At 41.8% G+C, this 12884-nt stretch overlaps 3 protein-coding genes across 4 annotated transcripts in view; 1 reads left to right on the forward strand and 2 right to left on the reverse strand.

Moving 5' to 3' along the window:
- Window positions 1–12884, reverse strand: part of LOC133440368 (zinc finger protein 37-like) — an 801383-nt gene that overhangs the window by 621191 nt on the left and 167308 nt on the right. The gene's annotated exons all lie outside the window — the stretch shown is intronic.
- LOC133424054 (gastrula zinc finger protein XlCGF57.1-like) overlaps window positions 1–12884 on the forward strand; it is a 102677-nt gene that overhangs the window by 35459 nt on the left and 54334 nt on the right. The gene's annotated exons all lie outside the window — the stretch shown is intronic.
- The window catches only part of LOC133440345 (NACHT, LRR and PYD domains-containing protein 3-like), a 36105-nt gene that overhangs the window by 4735 nt on the left and 18486 nt on the right, over window positions 1–12884 (reverse strand). Inside the window, exons 10-11 of one of the 2 annotated variants that reach the window (XM_061717584.1) lie at window positions 5346–5519; window positions 4998–5150 (exon numbers count right to left, since the gene is read on the reverse strand). In XM_061717584.1, the coding sequence (XP_061573568.1) occupies window positions 4998–5150; window positions 5346–5519 (327 nt within the window). Of the gene's footprint in view, window positions 1–4997; window positions 5151–5222; window positions 5246–5345; window positions 5520–12884 lie in introns of those variants that run through there. The other variant, XM_061717585.1, reaches the window with a different exon arrangement.

Genomic DNA, 12884 nt, shown 5'->3' on the forward strand with positions numbered 1-12884 from the left:
CCTTGCGCTCCGTGAACTCGCCCGGGGATGAAGCGCTGCTAACAACGACCGCTTCATCTCCCACAGGAGGAGGATTAGGGCGAACAAATTATGCATCTAGCTTGTTCCCACTCCTGTAAAAGTTGCCCAAAACGCCTATCCAGGACATACCCAAAGTAAATTGAAAGCTGTTCTTGAACCGATTGAAGTACATGGATGGTTTTGGTCTCTTTTGAAAGGTAACCCTCGGAAGTTTCCCCCCAACTGTCAGAATCACTGTAACTGCTACTATGATAGGGAACACTCTGTTAAACCATCTGATGTACGCAGACGATTTGGCCATCATGTCCCCCAGCACTGTTGGGTTCCAGCAGCTGTTGGATTTATGCTCCGAGTATGGGGTTGAGTTTGATATACAGTACAATGCAAAAAAGAGTGTTGTATTGATATGTAGGACCAAGGAGGATCAGATGCTGCACTTTCCAATGTTTTACCTGTAAGGGCAATCCCTTTGTTTATCTAACTGTACAAAATATCTTGGGCACATAATCACTGACAAGATGGAAGATGATGCTGACGTGTACAGGCAGAGACGAATGTTGTATGTCCAAGCAAACATGCTAGTCAGGAAATTCCATTACTGTTCCGAAGATTTGAAAGTGAGCTTGTTTCGTGCTTACTGCACCTTTAATTATGCAGCCCCATTATGGGTCAGCTACAAAAAGGAGACCCTTCGCAAACTTCAGGTAGCATATAATGACTGTCTGAGGATACTGCTGAAAAAGCCCAGGAGTAGCAGTGCTAGGAAACTCTTTTGTGACTCAGGGCTAAGCACTTTACAGGCTCTCTTGAGGAACCTGGGGTCCGTTTCACAAAGCAGGTTGAACAAACTCTGAGTCTAATCCTGAACTCTTAGTTGATCTACTCTGAGATCGGAAACTCTGAGTTTTCAGTTCCAGAACAGCGGTTTACTGAGGTAATTTACTCAACTCTAGGTAGTTTCACCTGGAGTTAAGCGCTACAACTATCAAAAGCCAGCATCTATAGAGCCCTGATAAAACGATTCACCATGGCAACCGGCGACAACAACGGCAAAAGATCCACATACTTTTTTTTTTTTGTAACTTTATTTAACATTTCAATTTACAAAATCCCTTTGAGGAAACATTGCATCCGAAGATCCACATACTTCACACCGTGTCCTTTTTCACCCGAATGGAATTAGAGATTTTAATGCGCGCATACGGCGAATTTGAACATGTTTTTCGAAAAAAGAGTAACACCGCAGCACGGAATATAATGTAAAATTAACTAATTAATTAACAGATCTCTACATCATTCACCTGCAATCCTGTGGAACCCCTTGATGGCTTGGACAGGTTAATGTAGGCTTGCCACCCGTCCCGGGAATTAAAAGTTGCGTTCCGTATTGAACCAATACAGACACATATTAAGCCAGGGGTCTCCAACCCTGGTCCTGGAGAGCACCTATCCATGTTTTAGATCTTTCCCTGCTTCAGCACACCATGATACAAGGAGCTGTGTCAACAACAGAACTGCCCTGACCTTGATGACAAGTTAATGACGACCATTGATTAGAATCAGGTGTGTTCATGCAGGGAGACACCTAAAACATGCTGGATAGGTCTCTCCAGGACCGGAGTTGGAGACCCCTGTATTATGCTCTTATTTATTCATGTAATAATATACAGGTGGAGGTCGGAAAATTTGAATATATTGCAAAACTTCATTCGTAGTAAATTCAACTTAAGGTGAAACAAATATTATTTCCCACTACATGCAAAGTGAGATATTTTAAGCCTTTATTTGTTATAAATTTGATGATTAGCCTATGGCTCACAGTTTATGAAAACCCCAAATAAAAAATCTCAAAAAATTAGAATATATTATGAAATCATTAAACAATTCAATCATCAAAATTATAACAAATAAAGGATTAACATATATTGCTTTGCCTGTAATCAGACTATGTAGGCTACTGTAATATACATGTATTACGCGGTGTGATAACCATCTCCCGACAAACATTTAATTCTCTGCACATTAATTCTGCACCTTCATCAATTGTGTCTTCATCAAAAGGACATGCCATGTTCGTGACAATGGACTTCTATATACTGACTCTGTTTTTAATGACAGACGGCAGAACTTTGCCAAAACTCGCCTGCTGACTGAATGAATGAGGAAATCAAATGTGCGTGCGGCTCTGAAAGAGGGCGGAGACACAGAAAAACTTCAGATCGTCTGTTACTACGGTAACTGACCTAGAGCTTAAGTTACCTCTCTTTGTGAAACAGGCTAGAGTTACTCCTCTTTCTCGGGTTTGAGTTACCTCCCTTTGTGAAACGGAAAACCCAGAGTTTCCCTCATTTCAGGGTTAACAGACTCAGAGTTTTCACTAAACCTGCTTTGTGAAACGGACCCCTGATGTTTAAGTTTATGTCTCGACTTAATGAGGCACAAAACAGTATTATAATGAAGCTCACAAGCCCCAGGTGCAGTTCGGTCCGATATCAATCAGATCTATGGGAACATTGGCATCGGTGCCTTTTAAGACTCTCATGAATAAGAGTATGTTTTTACGTGTTTATGTAGTTGTTGTTTATTTTTTTTGTTGTATGTCTTGATATTGGGTCTAGAGCCCGTAATAAAGTTTATATATAATTGATTAATCTGTGAGGTTAATCAACTCTTTTGAATTAAGATTGTCATTATGAAAATAAAAAACTATCAGAATAGGAACAGAAGTCACCAGACAGGCCATTCCCTGATGGTATTTAGGTATTTAGGGCTTTGTTAACAGCTGAGCAGTGTCTTTAGACACATCTGTGCAAAGCCTCACAAAGTTCTTGTTTGTCTAGAAGGGGCTCATTTATTGACCCTTCATGTTGTTTCAAGACTTTAAGCTGACTTAAAGGTTAGCTAGGTTTAGTTGGACCATCTGATAACACGAGACCCCCATGAAGGTTGGCCTGGTAACTTCTGGTTTGAAAATAACCCAGTGTCTTTAAAAACCATCTGTTCAAACCTCCAACAGAGGGTCCTGTTTTAGTTGACCACTTGACCCTTTGTGTTTTAAGGATGTCTGTTTGTTTCTTCATACCAAGCCTCTTCAACTGAAAAGTCATGTGTGTGACCATCTGTTTTTGTCAATTGTCCATCTATACATTCACTGTTCCAAATATGGTCATTCCTGTCATCTGTTGCTGAATAAAAGCGCCAGCTCTGCAGAGAGCCAGTTGAGAGAAGTTCTGACGAGCTAAGAGGAGGGCCGTGTTGCCTAAAGCTTCTCAGGATTTCTCTCCAACCTTCTGCAGAAGGCCATTGAAAATCATTTCTGACAGTGTCCGGTGTCTTTTTCTAAGTTATTAATATTGTGATGACTTTTGAACCTAACAAATCTCAGTTTGAACACGCTGAAATAGAAGGTTTTTATTTCAGCCGGAAATTTGTTTTGTAATCAGATGTCTGCAGATGAGTGAATCTATGACTTATTGGCTTGAGATCACAGCCTGAAGGGTTATCTAGTGCAATTTCAAATTTGATAACAATACCACAAAAAATTAGTATTTTACACATGTTTTTGTAAGACTATGTCTTACAAAGAATTTTATTGTAATTAGACATTAGATTATGTTCCATGGCATAACCCTTCAACATACAGTCATAATTTTGGCCTCTAATGTAAGCTGAAAATTAGAGGTATCCTATCATATATCCAGATTCACTATAAATATTGCTGAAATATATATAAATACATGTAAAGTGTCAAAACACAGACGCACGTCTGATCCGAGCGGTGATTTCTTATTCTGATGGAAATTCCCAGATGTAGGATTAATCTTGGTCATATAAGTCATATATCATTGTTTTCAGCATTTCTTTGTCTAAACAATGGCACCATCGTGTGGACGATTGCTGTTTTTTTCATGACAAAAGCCGGACGTGCGCGTCATTTCCATACAGGCGCTCATTCGCTATGATGTCGGTGGAGGGGACAGGGAAGCGCCTGTGTGGTCGGATTACATGTCAATCAAGGTAGGGGTGTAAGCTCCATTTTACCATCGCGGTCTCCCGTCTGAAAACGTGCAGAACGGAGTTATAGAGGTGTAAACATAATAACATGTGCTTCTCCGACAACGGTCACAATGAAGAGCGGCTGTTTGTGGATATTTACTGATATAATAATGTATTTTGGACTAAATACTTTACTGGTTTGGATCTACTGGACCTTTGTAACTGTAACCAGACCATTTTTGTGGGCATATTTTTGCCTTGAGGTATTCTATGAGGCTCCAGCGGTAAGTTGCGTCATCTGCGCAAATCTTTCTTTGTTTGTTTGTCGTGTCGATATGTACCAGCTGCTATGATTATATCCTGAAATGGTTTTTATTGCCGGAATCACAAGAATGTTAGCTTTCTAAGCAAGATTTTTAAGATTTGTAAATTACCTAGTTTTGTAAATTTTGGACTGAGTGTGCACCGAATATGGACTGGACGGTCAGCAATTTGGCCTTTTCTTGCTCCCTTTTTTCTTTTTCTTTGCGTTGTATCGCTCCACTTTTGTGTTTATAAATCCCACTCATGTTTAGACTGTAGGATTACTGAGCTCTGTTGACAAGTGATCGATGATGACGTATGACGTTGATAGACGTCTGTTGATGACGAACAATTTTACCCAAAATACATTTGGAGATTCACTTGCAATGTTTGTTTTAATGTTAACTGTGAGTTTGAAAATCTCAGCACAAAATATTATACAATCTTTATACCTAATATGAACCAAGCGGTGCCACAAAAGAAAAAAAAAATGCAGATGAAAATGTCACATCTCTTTTGTAATGTGTACCTTACTCTACGAGGACTAGCATCCACATGTCGGGTGCAGGTATCTGTGCAATTAATAAAATGGTCACAGCAAAATCCAGAGAGCAACAATGATGTCCACAACAACACAATGAAGAGTCCAGCACACTGATGTCCTTCTGTCTTCATACCTGAGAGTGTCCAGTCCAGCAGACAAAAGCTTCCCTGCTGACTCTCCTGGATGATTGTAGCTCAGGTCCAGCTCTCTCAGATGGGAGGGGTTGGAGCTCAGAGCTGAGACCAGAGAAGCACAGCCTTCCTCTGAGATCAGACAGCCTGACAGCCTGCAGACACACAACACAACACACATGCAGAGACTCTGAGAGAACTGCTCTGAGACTAAAGCTGACTCTGTCCTCATGTTCACCTGATGATGGCGCTGAAGGAAAAGTCAGAGGATCAGCAGAAACACATCAACAATCTTTCAATATCAACCACAGTTCTAACGGTCAACATTTGATCACTTGGTGGATTCTGACCTGAGAGACTCCAGGTGACAGTGTGGACTCTCCAGTCCAGGACACAGCTCCTTCAGTCCTGAATCCTGCAGATGGTTGTTACTCAGGTCCAGTTCTGTCAGACTAGAGGACTGAGAGCTGAGAACTGAGGACAGATCTGCACAGATGTCCTCTGAGAGGTTACAGTCACTTAACCTGCAGAGGAGATTAAAGAGAGATCATGAGGTTATTTAGGAAAGTTTGTGTATAACATTTCATGTACAAGACCACTCCAAGTGATTACAATAAAAACATTTCAGCTGAATGCTGACTCATCATGTTTGGTTTTAACTCTGGGTATAGAAAGTAGGCGACGACCTAGGGTTCTGGTTGGTTCATCATGGACCAGGAGATCAGAGATGTATTTTGATCCAAAATCAGGTGAAGAGAAAGTGTACTGTTTTAGGATCAAAACATTTATTAAAAAAAACCCTGTGCTATGCTTAAATATGGGTGATGTAGTGATAGAGCAAGTAAGAGAAGTGAAGGTATTAGGGATGTTGTAGAGAGTCAAATGTTCTGGAATACACAAGTTGACCAAATAGTGCAGAGAATGGGTAGAGGTATAGCTGTGATTAAACACTGCAGTTTTTGCCTAATGATTTGATTAAACGGATGATATGCGCTTCGGTGTTGTCAAATATAGATTATTGCTCCGTGATTTGGTCCAGTACAACCAAACGTAACCTGGCCAGGCTGCAGGTAGCTCAGAACAAAGCAGCTGGCTGAGTTATCCGGCGCCTTTATCAGACCAGTGGAAGTATAATGAAACCTCATCCTTCCTGTTTGTCTGGTGTCAGCTTTCTGTTACCATCTCCGATGTTAACGGGTCGGTTTTGACCCGTGTTTTAAATCATCTCTAAAATACACTAAAAGCAATTATCCATCATCCAATTTGTTTCTCATCTCTTCGTTACATTGTTAGGCTTCCTTATCCATGAAAATATGGGTTTTAATATTTTTGGTATGGGCCTTTTTTGTCAGTATAGCCCTGGATTTCAATTTTAAAAACTGGTAAAATGAGCCTCAAGAGAATTATATGAATAAATAAAAGGTTGTTGTGTTATCTGGCTATTACTGATGGGTATTAGAACACATCTCTTAAATAAATTTGTTTCATTTATTTTTTCATTTTAATATTATTAACTATATTAACATCTATGGTATATAGTCCAGAACTTGGCTTACTGTAAATCTTATTTTCATTTTTGTATGCTACAAACTGGAGATGTGCACTCTGTAAGTGAAATGAGTGAATTGACCCTACATGTCTCGACATGCCCGACTTTATTTGTTTTGTTTATGTGCAGGTAAACTGGAAAACAAAAATCCAAAATGAGAATCCACTGAAGCTCACATGACTGGGAGAGGAACTGGCTGTCTGACAGTGCACTTATGATTTCAGTTTTGGCTCTAATTATTGCTTTATAAGCTTATTTTATTACCGGGTCGAAACCGAACCCAACACCACAAAGGTAACAAGTTCAACCAGAGCATTTTATAATTTAGTGAAAAAAAATGTTTGGATGTTGTTGAAATAGAGGTTCCTGACAAAGTCAAAAAGCCTTGATGCAATAAACACATTTTTGTGGTAGTTTTATGAATTTAAAACCTAAGAACGGGTCGGTGGCGACCCTAACAAAAGATGAAGTGGAGAATGCAGGGTGTCATTTATGACTTTAATTAATGAAGTAGTTATGACTAAAACACCAGAAACACCCTACAGAACATTATCATTTTTCACACACAGTCATTTGTCAAGGCGGACATCAGCAGGTCATTTTCTGTTGCCTCCATGTAGAAGTAACTTAAAACAGAAGACAATGAACCACAGAGCAATGGTGGTGTTGAGTGAATTACTAGACCTCTGGACTTTAGATAATATGATAAGCTTCAAGAGGAAGCTCAAGTTATTTTTGTTTACACTGTTTCCTTTTCCTCTATTTCTTTTGTGTTTGCGTGTGTAGTTTTGCTGAAGGGGTGTGGGGGGTGTTAAAATGTGAACAGCACATTATTATTTGTTCTATCTCACACTGTCCAGAAAGTGATTGTGTTGTTCAAAAATAGGAAATATTTTTTTATTTGTTTTTATAATTGAGCAATTGATTTGATTTTTATTAATATTGTGTTTGAGAGTGTGATGAGAAAATGTAAATCCTGACTTTAAAAAGAGGGATCGTAGAGTCATAATGCCATTGTGTTAATCATAATGGGTTTTTTGTACTTTAAGCAGGTGTCCTAGTGTCTGTTGTCTCTGAGTTGTGAGCATATATTTTTATGTATTTTAAAGGTGTTTATACTGGGTGAAATGGTCCTTCCATCCTGAGAGTAGCCAGTGATGTGTTCAGAAAAAGGAAAGAAAAAAATACGACCACCGAAGGTGGTCTTGTCTTTCCGTTGCTCACTGCTAGTTTCATCCCTCCATGTTTCTGGTCAGGTTTGTAAAGTTCATATTCTGGTTTTTTGGATCCTGCTCAGCAGCGCTTTTTGTGAATAAATCACTATTTTTGGAACTCCTGTGTCCTGGTCTCCTGCATCTGGGCCGTATCCACCCCACTTTGTGACAATTAAGTCAAGTCAAGTCAAGTCAAGTCATGTCAAGTCAACTTTATTTATAAAGCACTTTAAAAACACCAACATGGTCCAAAGTGCTGGACAGGCAAATGGAAGACAAAACACCATAAAACACAAGGCACATAAATAAAACAATCATGATAAGTTAAGTGAATAAAAAGGATAGAATAGAAGATAAAAGAATAAAATAAAGAATAAAAGGATAAAATAAACTCAACTGTCTTGCTAGGTGTTAAAAGCCAAGGAGAAAAGGTGGGTTTTGAGAAGAGATTTTAAAAACAGACAGAGAGGAGGCCTGTCTGATATGCTGAGGCAGGTTGTTCCAAGGTTTTGGAGAAGAGCAGTGGTGTAAAGTAACGAAGTACAAGTACTTACTCTACACTTACTCTACTTAAGTAAGATTTTTGAGAATTTGTACTTTTATTGATACTTTCATTTTTCTGTACTTTTACTTTTACTTCGTTACATTTTCAAGGAAAAAATCGTACTTTTAATCCGCTATATTTAAAATTGGACACGTCGTTACTCGCTACAAATTAAAGAACAGCACAGCGGGGGCTGATTTATGGTTCCGCGTTACACCGGCGCAGAGCTACGGCGTAGGGTACGCGGCGACGCACACCCTACGCCGTAGCCTACGGCGTAAGGTGTGCGTCGATTTAACGCTGAACCATGAGGCGGACGGGAAGGAAGGGGGGCGCGTGAATATACCGAGAAGGAGCCGCAGCTCCCGGGAGAGTTGTGCCGCAGAGGCGGGCCGGAAGGCTGGAGGAACCGCTGTCGCATCGAGTACCGATGAGGACTGAAGCCTGAATTATGGTTCCACGTTAAATCGACGCAGAGCCTCTCCGTAGGGTACGGGCCCTGCGTTGGTGTAACGCGGAACCATAAATCAGCCTTGAGCAGCAGCCGACGCGTGTCTATGCGCACCATTCTTTGATTCCACCCCTTCTAAGGTGGTTTTGGCATTTAAAAGTTCAAAAGTCTCATCCTTTATCAGCTGGGGTTGCTTAATGTTGTCACTGCATACTACAGGCTGGGGGTGGACCTGTCAGCGGGGCCAATGGGGTACAGCAGCAGTGAAAAAAGAAAAGGCGGGCTGCAGCATTTTGGACCATCTGGAGACGGGAGATGGAAGAAGCACTAACCCCCACATAAAGGGCGTTGCAGTAGTCCAGCCGAGTGGTGACAAAGCCATGGATTACTATCTCAAGCTGCTGTCTTGAAAGAATTGGCTTTATTTTAGCCAGCTGCCGCAAATGAAAAAAACTAGATTTGACAACCGCCCTGATCTGGCTGTCAAGCTTGAGAGCTGGATCCACTTTTACCCCTAGATTTGCGATGGTAGGTTTTACATTCTGGGCCAAAGAGCCCAGGGGCCTCATCTATAAAGCTTGCTTGCGCAGAAAAAGCGCCTGAAAGTTGCGGAAGCCGCCATCTACGCAAAGCCTCGGATCTAAAAAGAAAAAAACTAACCGAAAAATCTGCTTAGCTTTACGGCAACTCGGACCCTCCCGTAAGAATTTACTTAAGGCACGGGGAACTGGCGACGCAGGCTGTGAGGTGGTGAAAAGAAGCCAGATTCATGTCATACTCTTAATAATGTCATCACATATCACAACATATATCAGACTTATAATAAAATAGCGCTGATCGTGTTCCTCTGTGTTTGAAGCTCAACGTCAGTCAGGACTCTGCTGCTGCTGCTGCTGCTGCACCCGCGGTGACACGCCGGGAACCTCCTCACACCCACCGCTTTAGGACAGAACAAATGAGGGGCTTCGTAGAGCGTTTGTGGCTCCACGGAGCCCCTCATTTCTTCCCTAAAGGGACACAGATTTTTTTTATATATATATAATGAGTTTTACGCGCGCGTGAAACCTTTAGGTGCGGGTCTAAGCCTAAATTATGGTTCCGCGTTCAAACGACGCAGAGCCTACTGCGTAGGGTACGCGGTGACGCGCACCTACACCGTAGGCTCTGCGTTGGTGTGACGCGGAACCATAAATCAGCCCTGAGCAGCTCTGAGGGGAGACGGGAGAGGAGGAGGGGGAGCCGGGGGTGAAGCGGGGCTGCCGAGTTGTTCTCGCATCGTCTTCGCACAGGGTGTGTCGATGATTTGCAATTATTGGCTGATCCTACCGTTAGTTTTTAAACTGTAAAAAGTGGGGGGGACAAAAACATGATTTTGAAAAGACGGGGGGCATGTCCCCACTGTTGCGCCGGGGGCTCTCACGGCGTTCCGCGCAGCAACGCTGTGCTGCCACTCGCTGTATTTTATACTATTTATTTTTCTACTTTTACTGTGACCACAAAATAATGTTGTTTTCCTGTCCTCCACCTCATCCTCAACATGTCGATCTCAGATCTCAGTGAAATTCAGTGGCACGGTGGCTGGATACTTCTCATTCATCCTGAAGCCAAACAGGCTGCAGGAAGCCACTGCGCATGCTCAGTAGGCTCATCCATATGCATTTATGGTAAAAAGTGGGCGTGTAGAGGGCGGGATATGAGGCGGATTCAGCAGCGCAGCCTTCCAGCTGGGCTGTGATTTATAAAGCGAACATTGCGTGCAAGTGTGCTGCACATGGTTTTATTGATCCAGATTTTTTTTTGCGCCCGCCATTTTCGGCTTTTGCGTGTACGTGCACTTTTAGTATGACTCCTACGCAGTCCATTTTAAATGAGGCCCCAGATCTGGAAGGGGTGTTCCAGCGGCGCCACCAAAAACCATCACTTCAGTCTTTTTTTCGTTAAAGTTTAAAAAGTTTAGAGACATCCAGGCCTTTATGTCATCAAGACACTTAACTAGGGCAGTAATTGAGTAATTGTCTTTCTTTTTAAGAGGGACATAAATTTGACTGTCATCTGCATAAAAATGATAAAAAATCCCATGCTTCCTAAGTATGGCAATTTGGAGCAAATACAAGGAGAACAAGAGAGGGCCGAGAACCGAGCCCTGCGGAACCCCACATGAGAGAGGAGCGGAGGAGGACACAGAGTCACCAAGGCTGACACAGAAAGTTCGGTCTGCCAAGTATTAATGATAATATCCTATGGTTACTTTTTTCAGACAAAGTTCCGACTTCTTACCTTCCATCTGACAGTTTCGGCGGTTCTCCCGCCTTCCTCAGAGTGGCACGTGATGGGAAGTGACAACTTCCTTATCAGCTGTTTTTACTATGAGAGCGTTGCCAACCTGCCAGGTTTGACTCCTCTTTTGTGAAGTTCCACCCAGGAACATCACGAAAGAGAAAGCAAGAGCCAATAATTATTTAACGAAAAACAAGGAAATCACCATTTTTCCGGCGGATAAAGGAAGAACCACAGTCATCATGGACACAGAAAAATATGAAAAGCTGATCCAAGACATGCTAAATGACACCAACACCTACGCAATCCTCAAGAAAGACCCAAAAGAAGAAAAAAAAATAAACTCAAGGTGCTGTTAAAACCACCACTAAATGATAATAAAATAAACAAGCAAACATACAACCATCTGATACCCACAGCAAGCATCACACCACGCATATATGGCACGCCAAAAATCCATAAAGCAGGAACACCACTACGCCCAATAGTGGACACTGGACAGTATAGCTTCGGTCACATACAACTTATCAAAAGCAATAGCAGAAATAATAAAACCCATACTAGGACAAACAGAACAACGCTGCAATAACTCAGAAGAACTGGCAAAAGAATTTAAGAACATCAAGGTGGGCCGGGAGGAAATATTCATATCACATGACGTCCTGTCACTTTTCACCAAAACACCAGTACAAGCAACTTTGGAAATTGTGCAAGACCGACTGCAGAAGGACAGGACACTCAAGAAACGCACCAACTTCACCACCCAGGACATCGCACAGCTACTTCAGTTCATTGCCACATCCACATACTTCACCTTCAGGAATCAAATATACCAACAAAAAGAAGCCTTTGCGATGGGGGACCCAGTGTCAGCCATAATGTGCAGCTTTTTCATGGAGGATTTGGAGGAAAAAGCCATCAAATCAGCACCCGAAGCGCTCAGACCCACGCTGTGGAAAAGGTACGTGGACGACATCCTTGAAAAAAACCCACCTCAACGCAATAGACACAACCGGAAACATAGAATTCACCCATGAGGAAGAGACAGACAACACCATCGCATTCCTGGACATAAAAATACACCAAACAGACAGCGGAGATATCAAAATAAATCCACAGGAAACCCACCCACACCGATCAATATTTATTAGGACATCAGAACACCCTACAGTTCACAAGATGTCAGTCATCAGAACTTGATGACTGACTTACACGAACGCGCAACAATAATCACAGACCCGGAGGACAGAGCGATGGAGGAGAAACACATCGAACAAGCATTGAAAGCATGTCAATACCCACAATGGGCCATAAACAAAGGAGCAGAACAAGTGAGGAGGAAAGAAACGGAACCAAAAAAGAAGAACAAACGCACCAACAGTGGTGGACAGTAACGGAGTAAATTTACTTGAGTACTGTACTTAAGTACATATCCAGAGGATTTGTACTTTACTTGAGTATTACATTTCTTTGGTACTTATTACTCTTACTTGAATACATTTCCAAGACAAATATTTTGCTTTTACTCGAGTAAATTTATAGGAAGGCTGAAAAGTACTTGTTACTTTCAGGTCTGCTCTTTTTTCTTCTTCCCTAACATCCTATTGGACACAAGCTGTTTTTGTCAAAGGAGGAGACTCATCACAGTGCACGCTCTCCACTGGGATGTACGTAAAGCGGAAATACGTCAAGCCTCCTCAAAACGATACAGCAAAGTAGCCTGCGTTTGTCAAGACAGAGCCGCAACAAGTCAAGACAGAGCCGCAACAATGACTACAACATTGAGTTATTGAAAGCAGAGATGTAGTTTTTTGTAAAGCAGTGGTCTTTGAGGGGGATCCAGACTTAGTCGGA

The sequence above is a fragment of the Cololabis saira genome, chromosome 3 (assembly GCF_033807715.1).
Source record: "Cololabis saira isolate AMF1-May2022 chromosome 3, fColSai1.1, whole genome shotgun sequence".
NCBI classification, from domain to species: Eukaryota; Metazoa; Chordata; class Actinopteri; order Beloniformes; family Belonidae; genus Cololabis; species Cololabis saira.